This window comes from Lampris incognitus, chromosome 1 (genome assembly GCF_029633865.1).
Source record: "Lampris incognitus isolate fLamInc1 chromosome 1, fLamInc1.hap2, whole genome shotgun sequence".
In the NCBI taxonomy this organism is placed as follows: domain Eukaryota; kingdom Metazoa; phylum Chordata; class Actinopteri; order Lampriformes; family Lampridae; genus Lampris; species Lampris incognitus.
Genome location: NC_079211.1, coordinates 43,415,285 through 43,437,398, shown reverse-complemented (window position 1 = coordinate 43,437,398; position 22,114 = coordinate 43,415,285). Strand labels below are relative to the sequence as shown.

Genomic DNA, 22,114 nt, shown 5'->3' with positions numbered 1-22,114 from the left:
AATCGACTTCAGAGAGGGTGGATTTACCTTCTTTTGAAGGGAGCTGCTAATGATCCTGGTAGACATCCAGCAATTGAGCCAAGCTAAGCTAATTTAAGCCAGACTCACTATTCATCTTACCTTCAAACTGCACACACAGACGTTCAAAGGTCTGTGTGTGTCATGAGTTTTCTGACTATGTAAGTAGGATACATAGTAAAAAAACAAAAAACCCAAAAGGGACCCTATGAGTTCAGTTGATATTGAGCTCAAGTACATTTCCAAACAAATTTGTATTTGATTAAATCAACACAAACCAGCTCACAACCTGCCTCCCCCTTTTTTAAATCGTTTTTGTACACCTACTCAATTTTCATGCTGGGCCTTGAATTTTTTAAAAAAAAATCTTTATCCTATTCTTTCCATATTCTTTTTTATCTTGTAATTGTATGCCATTATGTAAAGCACTTTGAACTGCCCTTGTATGAAACGGACTTCTAACTTTATTATCATACGAATGCATTTAGAATACAGCCAGATCTTTGTGCTCTGGCTCGCTGCCTTAACACAAGGGACACAAAGGCACACCATCAAAACAAAAACAAAAACAAAATAAAACAAAACACTAACAACACTGCAGACCTACATAGATATGTACACACATGACTTCATACTTTATGTAAACTACTAATAAGACACGTTAGCCCCTAACTAACGGGTGTGAGCCTTTAGCCGAGCGGCTAGTGATGTTGCCTTGTGGTGCAGTACACCCCGTATCGAATCCCGCACCGGGCAAGAAAATAACCGGTTACATTGGTGGCAGCGGTGGGATCCGGAAGTGTGCAGATCCTCAGAAGTCTCTTCGGAGCGCGGGAATAACAAAGCGCGAGGGCGCGCTTCCGGGGAGGGTGACGACTGTAAACTACTAATAAGACACGTTAGCCCCTAGCTAACGGGTCTGACCCTTTAGCCGAGCGGTTAGTGATGTCGCCTTGTGGTGCAGTAGATTACGTATCGAATCCCGCACCGGGCAAAAAAATAACCGGTTACATTTATATACACAATATAAAGTACACGATAACACAACAATGTAAGGCGCATATGGGTGCATTCAGCAGCCTGACTGCCTGTGGGAAGAAAGAAGTATAGCAGTCATTGGGCAAAAGGTGGCCATAGTCCATTTGAACTGTGATCTAGTTATACTTCTCTCTGACCTCCCCACTTGCTCCAAACGGGAATGACTTTCTATAATGATTAATATTTCCCTTGAACAGGAGGAGAATTTTGTCCACTTGCCGCCGGCTGACCTGTGACGCCGCTGGTGTATAGGGGGGGGCGGGGTGAGGGGGGGGGGGGGGAGCAGTGCGTGCAAAAAAAAAACTTGCGCAACGGAGGGGGCGGGGCCGTGTCGGCGTTCACACGCGCGTCAAGGCCGGGGGGGGGGGGCCGTGAGTCAGCCGAGCGGAGTCATTCACAGTGGGTCCGCAGAGGCACGCAGCATTCCTCCCGTAGCCCTGGCGCAGCGCACAACCGCAGCAATGTTTTCCTGCAGAGCGGCCTGGCAAAGATGTGGGCCTTTGGCACGGAAAGCAGCCTACAGGTTACCTAGGGATGGTGAGTTTCACCAATAGCCAAGCCCCCCCCCACCCCTCCCCACCAAAATTGTGTTACATTGTTCTCTTTTCATGATCTCGTGCCGGAATGCGGCGTGGACGTCCTTGCTCGTGGCGTTTGTCATTGGGAGCGTGGCCTGCGCGTAATTCGCGGAGGGGAACATTTTGTCCTGACGCGGCAACGCTTCTGTTAAAACCCTCCCGATTCCCACACGGGAGGGATGTGTTAAACTGGGGCGCCACCGTCAATCGTCAGTGAAGGTCAGGGACATTTTGCGGGAAGGATGCGCTGAATTCGACTCCTTCCTCCGTTCCAGTCACAGCTCGCTAAGTGTGACCCAAATGCACATGTGCTGGCGTTTCGGCCCTTTGCGGAGTGCGCCTCGTATACACGGGAGGTAGGTCGACCTGCGAGTGCCTTGCGTGATGAGAGCACGGCTGCGGCAGGCGGACGGATACAAAAAACAAAATAAACTCTTAATCCTCCGCGGCCGCTTTCACTCGGCTGCTCTGTACCGGCTTATGCCAGTTTACGCGTCTTGCGAGCTCAGGGGAAACCATTACCTAACGATCGTTACGAAAGATACGCGCCGTTTCGTGATAATTGTTTTCGCCTTTTGCTCCTATGTTTTTTTCCATTAATCAATACTGGAAAATGTATTTTTTTTTGTTGTTCTGCATGTGTGACCTTAACCACATTCAGGGCTTGTGGTTAAAATCGTGGTTCCTGCTGTGAATCACGTGGTGTGAGCGTGTGACGGTGGTCTCAATGTAAAGGTCCCTATGCATAGGCAAGCCTATACCGGATGCTCTTTAGTGAGCATGCGCATCAAACTGGTTGGGGGTTCAGATTTTGGCACATAGGAGGTCCGACGGAATGTGGTTAGCTGGAATTGATGGCACATGGCAACGTCGACTTGGCAGGATTTTGTTGTCTGGGTCTATTTTTTTTTAAAACACGCCCTGATAGACTGGACATGACAAAAACAACTTTCTCGTCTTTCCACCTTTTACCTGCAAATGCTCACGACACGTGTTTCTGCCTTGATCCCTGCAGCAGAGGATCCTTTTAAAGCATGACACAGCTTCTATCTCTTCTGTCTTAATGCAGAAGTAACTGCAGGGTAAAAATACAGTTTGGAAGATGGCTTGGTATTAGATTATTTATGCGACCGGTTGAAAATGAAGAGCTCGTACAACTAAGATATCCGTCTCCAAAAGTCAGTTTTGAAGCAGAATTCCCTCATTGTGGACAATTTCATGAATGCAACCCTTGAAGCTTTTTTTTCTTTTTTTAGACACTCAGAAGTCCCTTGGATCATCACGTGCGTAAATGCTCTGTCGTGTAGGCTCAGTATAATGCCGAGTAAGACTTGAATCACTGGGATCACAGGCCATTTTGTCAACCTTTTTTAAAATCATTTTCTGCATTCCCCGGACATTGTTAGTCTAAACACACACAAAGAGTGGTCTTTACAAATGGTGTTGCCTGGTGTCTTGATCCTACCCACACTAGGCGATGGGACAGACTGAGGGTTTCACATCTGAAAAGTCGCTAGCTGGATTCTTCTCATCACACATTTTGCAGATTCTTGTGAAAACACTTCTGCTCAAAGGACGAAGAAGAGAACAAGACGAGAGTGCAAATATTAGTCTGCCGGTCAAGTACACAAATACGGAGCACCAGTTTTTAGTGTGGATTGTACTGCTGTCACTCAGCTTAAAACTCAACCAAAACAAAAGTCAAGACATAATACGCTAAAGAAGACCCAGCTTCAGAGACGGATGCTGTACCGCAGAGTAAAGGAGGCCACAGGGGTCATTTTCTAAATCGGTGTCATCAAATATTTTTCCCGCGTGTGTGCCAGTAGAATTTATTGTTGATGAAGTGACTGCACATCCTGCCATTCTGTTTATGTTTCAACCCCGTTAGCTGTTGTCAGAGCCGGTCTCTGATTTGAGAAAAAAAAATCAGCCGCAAACACAGTCCGGGACTCAGCGAAGAGGCAACAAAATCTCGAGTCTTGAGTCCTTTATTCCATCCATCCATCCATCCATTATCCAAACTGCTTATCCTGCTCTCAGGGTTGCAGGGATGCTGGAGCCTCTACCAGCAGTCATTGGGCAGCAGACGGGGAGACACCCTAGACAGGCTGCCAGGCCATCACAGGGCCAACACATACACACATTTACACCTAGGGACAATTTAGTATGGCCGATTCACCTGACCTACATATCTTTGGACTGTGGGAGGAAACCGGAGCCCCTGGGAGGAAACCCACGCAGACACGGGGAGAACATGCAAACTCCACACCGAAGACAACCTGGGATGACCCTCAAGGTTGGACAACCCCGGGGCTGGAGCCCAGGACCTTCTTGCTGTGAGGTGACCGTTCTAACCACTGCGCCACTGTGCCACCCGAGTCCTTTATTACTAGAGAATAATCTGCAGCAGGGGTTGGGGAATGGTGTGTGTGACTGGAACAAAGTAAGACTCGCACACAAACTCCGACTCAACACATTTCTGCATCCCGACATGAGAGCTGTTGAAGTTGGATGCATGGTCTGTTAAAGACGTGGCTCACACCAGCAGTCTGCAACGTGTGCAATGATCACAACAAACTGACATCAACCGAAAGCAAAAAATTGGCAGATGTCGACAGAAATGCTAGGTGTGTCACCTTTTTTAATTTGCTTGTCTGTTATATTTTGATTTGCTAAACTACAAAGGTCAATGGAATGAAAATGAATGAACAGATGGAAGTTACACCCCCCCCTTTTTTTTATTAAGGATATTCTGACCCTTTCCAGTAATGCAACACAACCAGTGACATGCTTAGCCAACTGGAGAGGATTACATACTGGGATGCTAGTGTGAATGTGCTTCAGCTTCTGATCCTTGGGTTTCTGAAGATGATAGTGAGATCTTTTAATAAACCAAACCCTCTCCCACAGCTGAGTGTCCCAGTTGCCGCACTGTCGAGCAGTAATGGCAGCTGCCAAAGGAGATTGCACTTTTGTAAACATTCCCATGAGTAGGCAAACCTTTTTATCCTTGCTGTGAAATGAGATGGGTATCATTGCTTAATCCGGTGACTTCCTGACCCGTGTCCATTGTCCTGGTCATGATTTTCCCCACCTCAGCCCCTGGTCACCTTCCTCAGATTTAAGCAGATTATGGAGAACCTGGTGGGAGGGCATCTTGTTAGTGAGCTGAACACTAGATTAGTAGCTGAGAATGGAGGGTTTAAAAAGAAAAACCCCATTATGCTTTATATGACAGCTCTTAGGGGAAATTAAACCTTTGAATCTGAGAGAATCACAGGTGGCAGTGACTTGGCAGTGTTTGCCACGTGGCAGAATGATGACCCAAAGTATGTCACATCATAGCAAAAGCACCCCTTTTATGGCCAATAACAATCTTCCGCAATTGGAGCAAGGATCTTGTATAGAGAACAGGAAAAACCAGAATTGTTTTTAACATAGAATTTGATTTATTCCTATTGTTGGAGTTTCCATCCATTCATTATCCTAGCCACTTATCCTATGTAGGGTCGTGAGATGCTGGAGCCCATCCAAGCAGTAATTGGGCAGCAGGCAGGGAGACACCCTGGACAGGCCGCCAGTCCATCACAGGGGCCGACACATTCACACCTAGGGACAATTTAGTATGGCCGATTCACCTGACCTAGATGTCTTTGGACTGTGGGAGGAAACCGGAGCACCTGGAGGAAACCCACACAGACACGGGGAGAACACGCAAACTCTGCACAGACGACAACCCAGGATGACCCTCAAGATTGGACAACCCTGGGGTTTGAACCCAAGACCTTCTTGCTGTGAGGCGACCGCGCTAACCACTGCGCCACCATGGCGCCCTATTTTGGGAGTTTCAGTCCTTTAATTAACCTTATCGTATTTCTCATTCTTTGTTTAGCATACAGTAATTTTCCTGGGTTTGCTTTGTGCTCTCAATAGGATTCATTGTTATAAAGGAGGCTATATACTTTGCTTTATGCGTTGGGGAACAGATGCATAGAAACCTTTTTGAAGCCTTTACTTTTCTTTACCTTTTGGCAGTCAGACTGTTATCTAACAAACAGTCTGTGAAGTGGAACATTTTGTTTGCATTTTTTTTGTTTTGGGTATAAACATGGTTTTGCACCTTTACCTTCCATGCTTTTTGCACGCATAAGACCTGACTCGGATCCGGTTTTTGCTGCAGCAAACTGAACCCTTGGCAGAGTCTCTGGAGGAGTGTTGCACCATTCATTGCTTGGTTGGGGGGGTCACGCCAAACAAAACACATTGTCTCACAAAAATTTGGGAGATCTCCATGTGAGGAGTGACATTTTGAATTTATTTGAATTTGATTCACTGTCACCTGATTTGGCTGTGTTAGGAAAAAGAATTGGGTTAGACTAACCTGATGGTCATTTGCACCTCCAAGTGATGAGCCAGTTTAATGAGTTTTGAAAACGGTAAATATAACAGCAAGCCTGCTACCATGTTGGTGACTAGTTCTTCCCACTGTTGTAGAGCACAGTATGTCAGTTTGCATGTAACCAACAAGTTGTTGCAGACCTGACTCTGAGGCATTTGGTCTATGGGATGGTGCTGCAGCTTAGACCCCTTCTGTTAATGCTGTTAAGATGCGCTTGGGCCTATTTTTGGCAAATCATAGCGGGGAGCAATAAAGTTGTGCTAATAATCCTTCCATCCAGGGTTTGTCTTGAATCACGAAATCTCCCCAAGTTGCTTCTCTGCCTCTTTCTCAGTCAATTTGTCAGAATTTGTCAGAAACTGGATGATCCCTGATTTTTGTTTTTCCAATCCCAACTTGATTTTACAGACTGACTTTACAGATATATGTGAAGCACCACCCATTGCTTGCAGATTGGTCATTTTACATACGGTTGAATCGAAAGTTTGATTTTCTTGGCTAAAAACCAGAACTTCTGCAATGTGTGATGGTCACCGACAGACTCTGACTGCCAATAGTTTATAAAAATATACAGAAATGGAGTTTTCTGCTGTCTCATGTTAAATGTAATGTGAATGCCTCCAAATTTTCATGTTGTTAAAGCTCTGAAATACATCTTGAAAATTAGCGTATTATGTGGTCCCTGTAGCCATCATCAGAAGTTACATCCACAGCTCAGTCAAGTTGCAGATAAGCGGCATAAAAATATCTGGATATAATTTAAAAAAAAAACCAAAACAACTTTGGCTCAACTTAGATAATATAAACAACCAGGGGTGGCTTTGAGTAGGACTTCACTGTTGACTTTTGCCCCTTCTGCAGTGGTCCAGAGGCGGCAGATGTCATCGGTTCCCGGCGGGTCTGGGGAGAATATCGTCTACGCCTTGCTGTGCGGTGGGGCCTTTGTTGGGGCCGTCTCATACGTAAGTTACATACATGTTTTGAACCGTTTAAAAGAAATGCTGTGTCTGTATTCTCTCTATCAAGATGGAAGACAAAATGGTTTGCATTCTGGTTTAAGTATTGAATTCTCCTTTCACTAGGCATACAGCACTGTGAAAACAGACCACGCTAGGTTCAATGACCGTGTTGCCGAAATCTATGGCAGACCCAAGTCTGAGTGGGTCCCTAAACCATGGCCACCCAAGAGTAAGTCCTCCACCATTTACCTTCTTCCTGTCTTGAATCTGTGCTCCTCCTCCAGACACATTTCTCATTGACTCTTTAGAACTGGATTGATTGAGGACATCCGAGTAGCATAGCGGTCTATTCCGTTGCCTACCAACACGGGGATCGCAGGTTCAAATCCCCATGTTACCTCTGGGTTGGTCAGGCGTCCCTACCGACACAATGGCCGTGTCTGCGGGTGGGAAGCCGGATGTGGGTATGTGTCCTGGTTGCCGCACTAGTGCCTCCTCTGGTCGGTCGGGGCACCTGCTCGGGGGGACCGGGGGGAATAGCGTGATCCTCCGACGTGCTACGTCCCCCTGGTGAAACTCCTCATTGTCACTGTCAGGTGAAAAGCATCGGCTGGCGACTCCACACGTATCGGCGGAGGCATGTGGTAGTCTGCAGCCCTCCCTGGATCAGCAGAGGGGGCGGGGCAGCGACCGGGACGGGTTGGAAGAGTGGGGTAATTGGCCAGGTACAATTGGGGAGAAAAGGGGGGGAGGCAAAAAAAACCAAATAGTATATATATATAAGCGTTTTCTTCCGAAACTGTCGATGGTGTTGAGTGCTCGACTAATGAGAAGCGGAATATCAACATGGATACAGGAAAAAACTGCTGTGCATTAAAATCTTTTTTCCCGTATCCACGTTGATATATATATACATATATGTATGTATATATATATATATATATGTAGTATATATACACTACCGTTCAAAAGTTTGGGATCACCCAAACAATTTTGTGTTTTCCATGAAAAGTCACACTTATTCACCACCATATGTTGTGAAATGAATAGAAAATAGAGTCAAGACATTGACAAGGTTAGAAATAATGATTTGTATTTGAAATAAGATTTTTTTTACATCAAACTTTGCTTTCGTCAAAGAATCCTCCATTTGCAGCAATTACAGCATTGCAGACCTTTGGCATTCTAGCTGTTAATTTGTTGAGGTAATCTGGAGAAATTGCACCCCACGCTTCCAGAAGCAGCTCCCACAAGTTGGATTGGTTGGATGGGCACTTCTTTGAGCAGATTGATTTTCTGGAGCATCACATTTGTGGGGTCAATTAAACGCTCAAAATGGCCAGAAAAAGAGAACTTTCATCTGAAACTCGACAGTCTATTCTTGTTCTTAGAAATGAAGGCTATTCCATGCGAGAAATTGCTAAGTTATTGAAGATTTCCTACACCGGTGTGTACTACTCCCTTCAGAGGACAGCACAAACAGGCTCTAACAGGTACTATTTAATGAAGATGCCAGTTGGGGACCTGTGAGGCGTCTGTTTCTCAAACTAGAGACTCTAATGTACTTATCTTCTTGCTCAGTTGTGCAACGCGGCCTCCCACTTCTTTTTCTACTCTGGTTAGAGCCTGTTTGTGCTGTCCTCTGAAGGGAGTAGTACACACCGGTGTAGGAAATCTTCAATTTCTTAGCAATTTCTCGCATGGAATAGCCTTCATTTCTAAGAACAAGAATAGACTGTCGAGTTTCAGATGAAAGTTCTCTTTTTCTGGCCATTTTGAGCGTTTAATTGACCCCACAAATGTGATGCTCCAGAAACTCAATCTGCTCAAAGAAGTGCCCATCCAACCAATCCAACTTGTGGGAGCTGCTTCTGGAAGCGTGGGGTGCAATTTCTCCAGATTACCTCAACAAATTAACAGCTAGAATGCCAAAGGTCTGCAATGCTGTAATTGCTGCAAATGGAGGATTCTTTGACGAAAGCAAAGTTTGATGTAAAAACAATCTTATTTCAAATACAAATCATTATTTCTAACCTTGTCAATGTCTTGACTCTATTTTCTATTCATTTCACAACATATGGTGGTGAATAAGTGTGACTTTTCATGGAAAACACAAAATTGTTTGGGTGATCCCAAACTTTTGAACGGTAGTGTATATATGTAGTATATATATGTAGTGTGTATATATATATATATAGATATATGTAGTATATATGTAGTATATATATATAGATATATATATAGATAGATAGATAGATAGATGGATAGATAACTGTATTGATTTAATCTGTGGTAGTGCAGGTAGAATGAGTATTACAGAAAAGGTTTGTTTGACTGGCCTTCTGATTGTAACATACATTAAAACTATTTGAGCCAAGTACTGAAATCCTTTATTAGCCTTTGTTTTTAATACACTGCATTATTCAGGCTCGTTTTGAGGCTGTTATTATCAATTTGTGAACTTTAATTTTAAACATTTTGCTTTAATACAATTCTACAAAAAGTTGTGAAAACTTTTTTGATAGAAAACTGAGTGTGTCAACGCAGCACTTATTAAAACGGGTTTGTTTTGCCTTGCCCTTTGCTAAAAGGATCTACGGGATGAATTGTGGAGCAGCCCTGGATTATCCTCTCCTTATTTCAGCATCATGGGAATGTCACTGTCTGTGCACACGCGTACAGTCGAAGCTTTCAGCTTACCGAGTTCGTCTCCTTTGTCTCCTGCTATGGCCGGCTCCCTGCTGGTTTTGTTGCCGTGTTAGCCAAACCAGTGTCCACGGGTGCAGCCTCCTGTCAAGTGTATTTATAACACTTTCTCAGACAATCACGTCAGGGCGGGGCAGCTAAGTGCCAAGTCTCCTGTCTCCCGCCTACTCAGTCAGTTAACAAGGTGAGGGACACATCTGATAAGCCGGACCGCCACGCAGACTTGGCAAACGCTCAAGCGTGCTCCCCTTTTTCTCCGTGCCGTCTGGCCGGCTTTCAAGAGCTCCGCGTATCTTATCGGTGCTTATGCTTCTGTGTCCGAGCCAAACTCACTTCCTCTAAACATAAACACCCTCTGGTCCAACGCGTGCCGCTGTTCATATTCGGAACGGCCATCGAGTCCATGTCTGTGGTTAGGGGACTAGCTTTATTTACTTGATCTGACTCTGATTGGGGTCATAGCAGCCGTGGGATGAACATTAAAGAGATGAGATTAGATGTCATTAGAGAACTGTTTCCACACTGTGTGGAAGTTTATTTTGGGAAGACAGACTGGATTAGTCATACCAGTGAGCCCAGTTTCCTGAAGTCCTCCGCAAGAGCACATGACGACTACAGTCCGTCATGATGCACGTGAGCTTTCGTTTCTGTACGTGTGCCCAATACAAACATCTGCCCCATGTAAGTAAGTGGGTATCTCACATTTACCATTAGATGACCTATCCCCCCCCCCTTTTTCTCCCCAATTGTATCCGGCCAATTACCCCACTCTTCCGAGCCGCCCCGGTCGCTGCTCCACCCCCTCTGCCGATCTGGGGAGGGCTGCAGACTACCACATGCCTCCTCGGATACATGTGGAGTCGCCAGCCACTTCTTTTCACATGACAGTGAGGAGTTTTGCCAGGGGGACGTAGCATGTGGGAGGATCACGCTATTCCCCCCTCCCCCGAACAGGCGCCTTGACCGACCAGAGGAGGTGCTAGTACAGCAACAAGGACACATACCCACATCCGTAGGGATGCCCGGCCAAGCTGGAGGTAACATGGGGGATTCGAACCGGCGAGCCCCGTGTTGGTAGGCAACCGAATTGACCGCAACAACACCTGGACGCCTCACCATACCAATTTTTTGGCATTGTTTCAAATGCATCAACAGGCAGACGGCCTTAAAGTAGGATCCGTTTTTCTAACTAATTTTTGATATTTCAAAGACTCTAATAAATGTTCTTGGCTTTAAAGCAAATGGACTTTCCTACATATCGAAAAATGATTCACTGATAGCAGAAATGTTTTCAGTCAATGGGTGTTCATTTGTATTGGTTTTTAAAAGTTCTATCAGAAACGGCATCAGGATCCCAAATGCTCTGATAATTATGCCTCTGATTTTCATATACTGAAACACTTTGTAATGAATAAACACCTGTTTGTTGTGTATCTGTTTTGCAGGTAGGGATGAGGATGAAGAGGGTGAGTTCTCTCTTTTCATTGATTTTCATTGTTGTTCAACACTTCCTGAAAATGAATCTCTGAATGTTCGCTGAAAAGATTTGATCCAGGCTCCGGGAAATCTTGGCATGCGTATTGTGATTCTCACTTTTTTACCTCACAATAACTTCACTTGTTTACTAATCACTGTTCTTTAATTATACTCATTTAATTGAGACACTTTTGACACTTGCACAAATCTGTTTCCAAGAGTTGTGACGATAGTGTAGAGAGCACAGAAATGGCTATAGACTCTCCGTGTTTTCCGGGGCTCATGAAAACTGCAGCACATCGGCTATCTGCATTCTGTATTTGGATCACTCCTTATTCTTCTTTATCATGGAGATGGAGTGATCTGGCTGCTAGTCTGTCTTGATGAGGTTAGACCTCTGTTGGCTCTCAACACTAAAGTGTACAATGATCTAGGATCCAATTTTACTACACCTGCAACTGAATCTGCCCTATGCCTACACTGCCCTTTATGGCTAAAATTAGATCTTCATCTCTCATTGATCAGCATGCACACCTCCACACGAGTTGAAGAGTGAACTGTCACCATCAGTTGCCTTGGGGATCTCAAACATACAGTTATTGCTTTTCTGCCAATGGCGAGCTTGTTACTGACAGCTGTTGTGTTAACAGCACCATAGATCCTCACTTCAGGAAGGATGGTCTCCACCCCAGCCTTGTTGGGACATGCGTGCTAGCTGTAAATATAATGCTTTTTCCTCCACCTATGACTTCTTGACCGCTGTTGGTTCAGTCCAGTTGAATATAAAACCAAGGGAAGTGGATGGGCCTGGGGAATGTGTGGGGGCTGGTTCTGTCTGACAGGCGTCGTACTAGAAGTCCGTCTTACTGTTCTTTTTATTTTATTTTTTTACCCCCCCCCCCTTTTTTTTTCTCCCCAATTGTACCTGGCCAATTACTCCACTTTTTTGAGCCATCCCAGTCGCTGCTCCACCCCCTCTGCCGATCCGGGGGGGGGGGGGGGCTGCAGACTACCATATGCCTCCTCCGATACATGTGGAGTCACCACCTGCTTCTTTTCACCTGACAGTGAGGAGTTTCGCCAGGGGGATGTAGCACGTGGAAGGATCATGCTATTCCTTCCAGTTCCCCCTCCCCCTGCGAACAGGTGCCCCGACTGACCAGAGGAGACGCTAGAGCAGCGACCAGGACGCATACCCAGATCCGGCTTCCCACCCGCAGACACGGCCAATTGTGTCTGTAGGGACGTCCGACCAAGCCGTAGGTAACACGGGGATTCGAACTGGCGATCCCCGTGTTGGTAGGCAGCGGAATAGACCGCCATGCCACCTGGACACCCCGTCTTACTGTTCTTTGACACAGTGCTTTCAGTAGCAAATATTGGGTTGCTCACTCTGGGATTGCAAAAATCACCAATGTGTTTTAGCCAACTCTTTTTTTTTTGCATCCATTAAACTGGAAATAAAAAGTGCCCATGGTGCTGAACTGCAAATAATTGTGGTTTGGAGACTGTAAAAGAGAAAAAAATATCCTTTGTAATGCATAATTACCTTGAATGGATGATGTCTTCCCCACCCTTAAATTTCTCCATTAAGGGATTATGAATCTGAGAAATCAAAACGAGAGGGTTGTTTTGATATTGTATTTTAATATTGTTTGTCACAAACATTATCAAACTTAAATCTTCCGAGGAATCTGAAGAGAAATATGTATAAAGTATTTGTGTAATTACCAATATTGAGACACAAAACATCTTGAGGCCAAATGCTGCGTTCCTTGAATATTTTCACATCGTCTTTGCACACTAATAGAAACCATAACCTGAATGAACCCCCCACCGGTCCCATGCTTATTCTGACCTTTTCACTACTTAAGGATGTTTTTTCTTTTTTTATATAGCTTATCAATTATGCATCCATCAACATTGTCCACATCCACTTCAGTGATGAACTTGTTGAACGTCTCTAACAAAACAGCGACTATTAATTTGCAAGGCAGTTAGCTGATCTCTGAATGGACATTCTTGCCCAAGGATTTGTAGTACTAGTTAGCCAAATAATTCAAACCGTAATCTTTTTTTTGTATTATTACCATGATTTATTTACTTATTTAGTGTTGCAGAGCTCTTTGTACAAGAGAGACAGCTCGTCCAAGTGATGAACATTTTCAGGAAATGCTGAAATTGATTGTCTCCACAGCTCTGAAGGGTAACCAAAATGTAGAACATTTTTGCTTTTTAAGTTTATTTTTAATACATGGAAATTTATTGTTTTTTTTGTGGTCATATCTTAATTATTTGATCACCCTGTACATCTTAAGCATCATAGCATCTTCATATAACAGTTGGTCCAAAATACAGAAATGAGCAGATTTTTTTTCCTGTTTAGCTTGATTTTTTTTCTACCAGTGCAAAACTCTTTGTTATACATTTATATATTCTCAATATCAACTTCAAACCGAACTTGAGCCCAGCTTTATCTTCGAGCTTCAACGCCCTGTGAGCCCAGGCGTGACCTGGTGTCTTTGTGCATTTCGCTATCAGCCATAGGCTGAAGATAAAGGGTTTAGCAGGCTTTCTCCACCAAGCTCCCATGCTCAGGACTGATCTCCTTGAACACATCGTTCTCATCAACTCAATCTTTTTTCACAATATTTTTTAGGCTTGCTCTTGTTATTTAACTGTTTTTTGGGGGTTTTTTTTCTTAGAGGATAAATCATATTGTGCATCTGCACCACAGTGTATTTATTCATTGATATTATGCTTCATTTTTTTCTTTTAAGAAACTTTGGTTTGATTTTTTTGTTTGTTATTTTTCTATTAGCTTTTATTGTTACAATCAGAAATTAATTCTGAGAGCAAGTGTTTGCAAACCACGTCTTTATTCCTTTTACTTGTGCAGTTGATGACACAGTGCTGTCATTAGAAGTGTATTTACAGTTTTGTTTAACCAAGGTTATAGTATAATGTGGCACCAGATAACTTTTTTTGCTGTAACATGTCATCGTTGATTGCAATGGGGCGTCCGGGTAGTATAGTGGTCTATTCCATTGCCTACCAACACGGGGATTGCCAGATCAAATCCCTGTGTTATCGTGGGCTTGGTTGGGTGTGCCTACAGACACAATTGGCCGTGTCTGCAAGTAGAAAGCCGGATGTGGGTATGTGTCCTGGTCGCTGCACTAGCACCTCCTCTGGTCAGTCGGGGCGCCTGTTTTGGGGGGAGGGGGAACTGGGGGGAGTAGCATGATCTTCCTACGCGCTACATCCCCCTGGCGAAACTCCTCACTGTCAGGTGAAAAGAAGCGGCTGGCGACTCCACATGTATCGGAGGAGGCATATGGTAGTCTGCAGCCCTCCCCGGATCGGCAGAGAGGGTGGAGCAGTGATGGGGATGGCTCAGAAGAGTGGGGTAATTGGCTGGGTACAATTGGGGACAAAAAGGGGGAAAATCCCCCAAAAAAAGAGGTTTTGGTTGCAATGTGATGGCAACGGGAGAATGATGCAATCATTATTCACATCAGCTCCCTAGCCTTGTTTTCATTCATCTGCCACTGGGCACGAAGTCTCCAGGGAAATAAATATAGTTTTTTTTTTATGGCATTTATTTCTCATTTCCTGCTATAAATATCAAAGTATAGCTACTTAACGTTACTTATCTCCTCTTCTTCTAGGATGGTCCTTTAAGCCACAGTTTGTTAATAAATGTACATCTGGTTGCTATACTATAAAGAAGGGGGGAGCATCTCACGTGTCTTATGACAGTTGACGTAAAAGACGTTGCCGAAATCCAAAAAGTTACTTGGTCCCAGATTATGTAAGTGAATGGAGGTTAAGCAGATCTAGCTTGATCATGACATGTCTTTACAGGGACCCTCATGGCAACTGGGACGTGATAGTTGACTCTGAGCTCACAGAGCTGTGCTCGCTAAAAAGTGAAATTGTTTTACTAAAAATCAATGTAACCCTCAACCTCACTTTTGAATTTAAAACAAACGAGGCCCCCGCTTTTCTGACCGGTCTTGGGCTTCTCAGTAAACATCTTCTGTGTTTGCACACCAATCCTTTGGGTCTCTAGCAAGGATTCAGAACCCCTTTAAGACGCCTAACACTGATTGATTTGTAAACTACTCAGTGTGTGAAACCTGTTTGGTAGGCAGTTTACTTGCGTATCTAGAACCATAAGCATCAAACCGGTTAATATATGAATTGAACATCTTTGTGTGCCTCCAAACGCCACTGACTTGAGGCTATATATAGGATTAGCTTTGTGCTAATCGCCTTGGCCGGGCTAATCTCCCTCTGGCTTTACTGTAATGTCATGATTGCCTTTCATCCTACTTGTGCATATTTTTAGGTTTCTTGGTGTGAAGCACTACTACATTTGGTACTTGTTTTACATATCTTGTATTCAGATTAGGTATACTTAATAGTTTTGATACCACAGCTGTGTCTTCCTGTGTAACCTCGATTCCGCTTTCCCCAATTTCCCCCCCTTTTGGCCTGAAGACCTGGATCATAGCCTTCTAGTTCTCCTGCCATGCCGTTTAATCCTTATAGAAATGCACGTCTCTCCACGTTCCCTTTTTCCCCTTTGTTTCACTCTTCTTCACTTTCCTCTTTTGTATAGGAGTAATAGTAACCCCATCTTTTTTTCTAGATGTAACCCCATCCTAAAACTCATCCAACTCAATTCAATTTCATATGGCCATCCAAGCAGGATTATCTAGTGACTCTTTTATAATATACCATTAACACAAGCCGCTGACATCACTAGCACGTAGGGTTAGCAGCCTATATCCGATCCATGCAAATTTACAAGAATAGCTTCTGGGTTTTGATTTTAGATTAACGATGACGGTGTTAATGTCTGGCTTGTTTTTGGTTAAATACTCTTCAATTTTTCTAACTCTTTGTATCTTTACTCTTTTCAGTGTAATGCTAAAGCTAAGGTCCTCTGTGACCGCTTGGCTACACGTCCTAGAACTGGATTCTTGGATCTGAACGGGAAACCAAAATTCCTCTGTCCTCCGTTTCTCCTCTCCTGTACACCTAAGAGCCCCACATTCAACCTTAAACATCTGTTGGGAATTTCTGTGCTGTATATTGACTCTATGCTTTTATTTCTATTTATTAGAAAGTAATTTAAGTGGCCACTCGCTGCCACAGTAAATGTTAATGAATAAATATATATATACATATATGAAGTGGATGGGTGGGGGTTTTAAAATAAAAGAATCGGAGACCACCTTGCTTGTCTCAGTGTCTGCCTTATTGTCAGAACGGCAGCGTTCCAGATAACCAGTAGCTTGTAATTGGATGGTAAGAAACAAGACGTTTAACTTTCACTTTCTCACCCTGTATCTTATCCTTTACTCCTCCCCTAACTTTTCTTTGTGCGCTCCTTTTTTGTCTTGTCCGCTTCCTCCTTTTTTTTTTTTTGGTTTTGCATGAAACTTTGTTATAAGTGTCTTGCCACATTGCACTTGGCTATGCAAGGGTTTTTGCTCCCTGCAGGCGCAGTGTGGCACAGTGCTGAAGGAATGGTAAGATGTGTAGTGGCATGGCTGTGAATGTGGTTGTAATGGGTCATTTTGTTCTTAAATCATTATGCTGGACAGCCAAAGTTAGTGAGTCTGATGGAAAAATATGGTAGCCATTAGGGATATACTACTATACTCAGTGTAGCTTGGCTTCTTTTTATTTTAATTTACATAGATCTTTTAAAACAGCATGTGGCAATGTGAATACTACATCACGCCATAGACATTTTTGATTTGGGCAAACAGTGAGTTTGCATCATAGCGTCTTTGGTTGATAATGCAGGAGAATGTTTCACTTTGACTCCAACCAATACCCCCACTAACATTATCCCACATTCCTTGTGCTCCAGGAGGTGAGGAAGAAGGTGCCGCCGAGGAAGCCGGTGGAGAGGAGCCTGCTGAGGAGGTCGAGGCTGAAGTTGAGGCTGTAACGGAGGAGGCAGATTCATTGACGGAGGCCCAGGCAGAGACTGTAGTTGAGGCTGTTGCCGAGGCGGTTGCCGAGGCCGCTGAGGTGGTTGCCGAGGTGGCCGAGGGCACCGCTGAGGTCGCAGCAGAGGTGGAGGCTGCAGCGGAGGAAGTGGCCAAAGTGGCAGAAGCTGTGGAGGAGGCTGCCCAGGATTTGGCGGAGCCAGCTCCTGCTGCTGAGGAGACCGCCGCCGTGGAAGCCGAGAGCAATGGTACGGCTCCTCCCCCCGCAGAGGAGGCAGCTGCCTCTGAGGCCGCTGAAGCTTGAGGTTCCACACACTCATCACAGGGAGGCACACACACATGCACTCACGCAACCAAACAGTTGCCTGTCTCTGAATTCCCTTTACCGATACCCTTGCAGCTGTCGACAACCCTTCTGTCTCCCTCACAACACTGGAAATGACCTAACCTGTAACCTAGAGTCACGGGCATCACTTGCTGGGGGTTCACCTCTCATCTCTCTCTGCTGCTCTCTTTCTGTCTTCCAAAAATGTATTTTTTCTCATATTTATTTGGAATGGGTGTCAAGGGCAGGGTTGTGTGCATTTGTATTTTTAAGTATAAGGGAGATGAAAGCTTGTCATTTTCCCTTCTTCAAGCAGAATGTGTTTGATTTTTTTTTTCTGCTGTACAGAGTAGCTTTCCGTGTGTGGTGTCTATGTAGAACCTTACGTCTGGGAAAGGGGTTTCCTGGGTGTATAGAGATACATTATGTTCCCTGGAGATGGTAGAAACTCCTGCCAGCAAGGCCATCTTCCCAGAAATTCTCCCCTTCACAGTTAGAAATTTCCATATCGGCGGTGATGTCTTCATGCAATACTCATTTGAAGTGGCCATCATCCGTGAAATAAGTCAGCTGATTTCGGGCTAAATCATGAGAAGATTTGACAAAAATTAACTTTTTAAAACATCTTGGATCTTGTGCTTCTTTGCCAGATATCACAGAGTCGGTACACACCTTGGCAATGTTTTAACAGTCTGTCATTCAGTTGTGTGACATGGATGGATAAGATGACAAAGAGATTGTTTACAAGCTCTGTAACTGTTGCGATGTAACTTATTTGTAAAAGGGAAAGTAAAAACTGTCAAATTACTAATAAGAGTACAACAACTAAGCAAATTAATGTGTGGTCCTATTAGATTTTGCCTATAACTGGATAAATGAGTAGTGTGAACAGTATAAGTTAATCCATAAAGTCATACAATAAAGTTGTTATCAAAACGGAAGCAACTTCACTCCCGTCTTTAATTTGTCTGAATTTGGTTTGTTTGCGCTTATATTGTTACACCTGTTGGGCTTTTTAGTGCATAAAACTGAAATTAAACAATGGTCCCTCAATATATACCACAAACACTGAGCAAAAGTAATGAGGTTTAGCACATGTACCCCAGGTAGCTCTCCTCTATAACATTATTTTACAAATTTCCCGATCATTGATTTATTGATGTAATTGCATAGAATTTTTACATTTTGAGTCACCAGTACAGAATTCAAACCCACATACATTTTCAAAGTGTTCTAATTTGAAATTATCTGGTGTGCCTATGTCTTGTGATATTTGGCAGGCAGGCCTCACATTTTTTAGGTGGTGGGAATTCGCAATTGGATTCCAATGTACTAAAATGTCAAATTTCCTCAGTGATGTTGGCAAAGCGATGAGAATGTGTTCCACTGCTACCTCAGATTTACTTATTAATCATTAACTATGATTCAGATGATACACAAGTCTCACCATTTTTATTTGCACCCTATGCTTTCTATTAAACCATTGTGTAATATTTTAGTTTCAGGTAAACTTTGCTACACTTCTCAACAGTACACAACTCTTACTCTTGACACTATGAAATGCTTTGAAGGGTATTTGCACAACATGTCGTCAGTGTGAGCCAAATTTATTCTAGACCGTTTCAAATTTCTAACAATTGACACAAAAAATGAGCAAAGACAATTGTCCTGCTTTGTGATGTGGCTCTTTTAAGAAGCGTGCAGGAATTGAAGCTGTTGTGCAAATGAGGTCAATGTAAATTCTCTATAAGACCAAACTATTTGCAGTCACGAAGTCACAAACATGCCATCATTTATTAAATGGAGCACCCACTACAACTTTCCTCTTATATATAGTCTTGTCTGTTGGGCCTTATTTGTTTATAATATTACTTTATTAACTTTTTTTCCTCTTTAACCTATGTGTCTTTTGCTTAGTCATGTACTGTTCTTTATCCCTGGTGAGTGTTTTGCCCAGCATTGCTTTCTCCTCTCTTATCCTACGTAATTAGAACGCTGAGATTTGTCGTTGCATCTGCATCTTTTCGCCCTCTCCCATAGAGTTCAGTGATTTCCTGCTTTGCTGCTCTATTGGCTGTTTCGCAAACATGAAACTAGTCAATATAGCTAACCGTTTCACTTTTTAATCACTACAACAATTTATTTGGGCTAAATGTTGGAAAAACAGGGAGTGAGTAATGTGAATAGAAAGACCTTGATATTTTGGGTGGCTGGATTCTGTGTTGCAGTGCTGCTGGCAGCTGCTTCTACTCTAGAGGTACCAAACGTCGCTGAGGTAAACGGGGGGATGAAACCTGCTGCTGAAGACATGAAGGCAGTTGAGCCAATAAAAGAGCCCCTGGCACCTATTGAAGTTGAGTCGCCACCAGCAGAATGCCCTGCTTTAGTCAAAGTGACATCAGTAGTAGAGGCTCCCACACCTGTTGAGACTGCTCCAGTCGAAGAAGCTACTACAGCTATTGAGGCTGCACCAGTCAAAGAGGCTCCCGCACTTGTTGAGGCTGCACCAGCGGAAGAAGCACCTGCAGTTATTGAAGCTATGCCAGTTGAAGAGGCTCCCGCACCTGTTGAGTCTGCGCAAGTTGAAGAGACCCCTGCACCTGTTGAGGCTGCACCAGTCAATGAAGCTGCTACAGCTGTCGGGGTTTTGCCAGTCGAAGAGGCTCCCGCACTTGTTGAGGCTGTGCCAGCTGAAGAAGCACCTGCAGCTCTTGAAGCTGCGCCAGTTGAAGAGGCTCCCACACCCGTTGAGGCTGCATCAGTAGAGGAGGCCCCCACACCTGTTGAGGCTGCACCAGTGGAAGAGGCCCCCACACCTGTTGAGGCTGCACCAGTGGAAGAGGCCCCCACACCTGTTGAGGCTGCACCAGTGGAAGAGGCCCTCACACCTGTTGAGGCTGCACCAGTGGAAGAGGCCCCTGCACCTGTTGAGGCTGCTGCACCAGTGGAAGAGGCCCCCACACCTGTTGAGGCTGCTGCACCAGTGGAAGAGGCCCCCACACCTGTTGAGGCTGCGGCACCAGTGGAAGAGGCCCCTGCTCTTGTTGAGGCTGCTGCACCAGCCAAAGAGATCCCCGCGCCTGTTGAGGCTGCTGCACCAGTCGACGAGATCCCCACACCTGTTGAGGCCACTGTACCAGTTGGAGAGGTCCTGTCAGTAGTTCAGGAGATTGAAGTTGCCCCTGTAATAACAGAAGAGGCTCCAGCCACACCGCTGAATGTTGAAGAAGCCCTCACAGAAGAAACCCCTTTAACTCCAGAACCTGTTGTTAAACAAGCTGCCCTTTTAGAAGAACTGCCAGTGGAGACACCTGATGAAGTGACAGCAGTGGCACCTCTTGCTGAAGAGCCAGCCAGCAGCACAGTTTTGGATGAAGTTAAAGCCATAGAAGGCACTGTTGTTGAAATTGCTAGTCTTAAAACAGAAGTGGCAGCACCACCTGCAGTTTTCGATAAGCCAACTCTAGCTTCTGTGGGGACTGTGGCAGAAGATCCCAAGAAAGAGTACATTGTTGTGGTGCTGGACGGATCGCCCAAAACAGACACAAGGCATAAGGTGCTGGGAGTTGGGCCGCTGACAGGCAGACTCATCCCAGCCCCAGATGATGATAATGAAGTTCCTTCCACTGAGGTATCAGGTAACCTATTAAACTAAACTGCACGGAAAGCTTAACTGAACAGGTTTAGACTGAATGCACAGAAATTTAACCCATTTGACACATAATGGAATAGTCAATTTACCCATCAGCTAATATTATTTCGCTGTACTCGTGCCAAAGGTTGTTGCATGCCCATATATTCTCATAAGTAGGTGATTTTCTATCTATTCATATTTTGTTGGGCTTGCCAAGTGTGGGCAACAAGTATCATTAAGTATCTGAGATAAATTGTCATCTTTAGCATGGTTCAAAAAAGCTATAATGGACTTTTAATCTCTACTTTTCTTCACTGATGTGAATGGCCCAACTGTAACATGATGAAAATATCACATTAAAACTCGACTCTCACATTTTGGTTTTTTACATTCTGCCATGCAGGGCAGGCGGCGACTACTTAGGATGCAAATGCAATAATTCCGGCTAAGAGGTATTGAACTTTTGTTCTGTTGTAGTAAAAGTATTTTGACTGGGGACACAATGTACTTGAGGTCCTCTTTATAAGTTTGACTCTGACATAAGATGCTGATTCAAATGGATCCACACCAGACATTTAAGACATGTACTATACTTTGTAACTAATTTTCTGTTGTCCATCACAGTGAAAACAACTCCTGAAAGATGACTTTCTACCACGCAGAAGAAGAGGATGTGCCTTTTAACCAACTCTCTCTCCCTTTTCCTCATCTGCCCCCTAACTAAAAAGACGTAACGTGTAGATCAATACCCATGTGCACAGGCACACCTTTTTTTAGATAGGTGCCTGCTATGGGAATAATTTTCCTATTGTGGACTCTGTAGCATCACTTTCACATGTCAGCGGTGGCTCTCATGGCCCATTACTGCAGCCATACCTGTGACACTGCACACTCTCACAAAACTATTCTGTAGTCTTCAGTCAACAGCTGGGAATTTTATTTATGCAACGTCTCAGCAGTTTAACAGCAATTGCATGAATATCGTAAGTTCTACATTTTTCAACCC

General features: G+C 44.2%; 1 protein-coding gene across 3 annotated transcripts; it reads left to right on the top strand.

The window, feature by feature from the left end:
• Positions 1-1,469: 1,469 nt before the first annotated feature.
• Positions 1,470-21,814, top strand: mgarpa (mitochondria localized glutamic acid rich protein a). 3 transcript variants are annotated; one of them, XM_056289049.1, is made up of 8 exons: positions 1,470-1,593; positions 6,898-6,998; positions 7,119-7,224; positions 11,147-11,167; positions 17,068-17,397; positions 19,703-21,112; positions 21,512-21,560; positions 21,733-21,814. In XM_056289049.1, the coding sequence occupies exons 1-7, from the start codon at positions 1,518-1,520 to the stop codon at positions 21,529-21,531; spliced, it is 2,064 nt and encodes a 687-aa protein (XP_056145024.1). In that variant the 5' UTR covers positions 1,470-1,517; the 3' UTR covers positions 21,532-21,560; positions 21,733-21,814. The 3 variants fall into 3 exon arrangements, with proteins under 3 accessions (XP_056145024.1, XP_056145016.1, XP_056145033.1); XM_056289041.1 differs by having other exon boundaries at positions 19,703-21,105; positions 21,733-21,753; XM_056289058.1 differs by lacking the exons at positions 17,068-17,397; positions 19,703-21,112; positions 21,512-21,560; positions 21,733-21,814 and adding an exon at positions 16,109-16,412.
• Positions 21,815-22,114: the final 300 nt, after the last annotated feature.

Coding starts and splice junctions, on each gene's coding strand:
- mgarpa (XM_056289041.1), top strand. CDS start 1,518: ATGTTTTCCTGCAGAGCGGCCTGGCAAAGATGTGGGCCTTTGGCACGG. Junction 1,594..6,897: donor CTACAGGTTACCTAGGGATG/GTGAGTTTCACC, acceptor CCCCTTCTGCAG/TGGTCCAGAGGCGGCAGATG. Junction 17,398..19,702: donor CGTGGAAGCCGAGAGCAATG/GTACGGCTCCTC, acceptor TCTGTGTTGCAG/TGCTGCTGGCAGCTGCTTCT.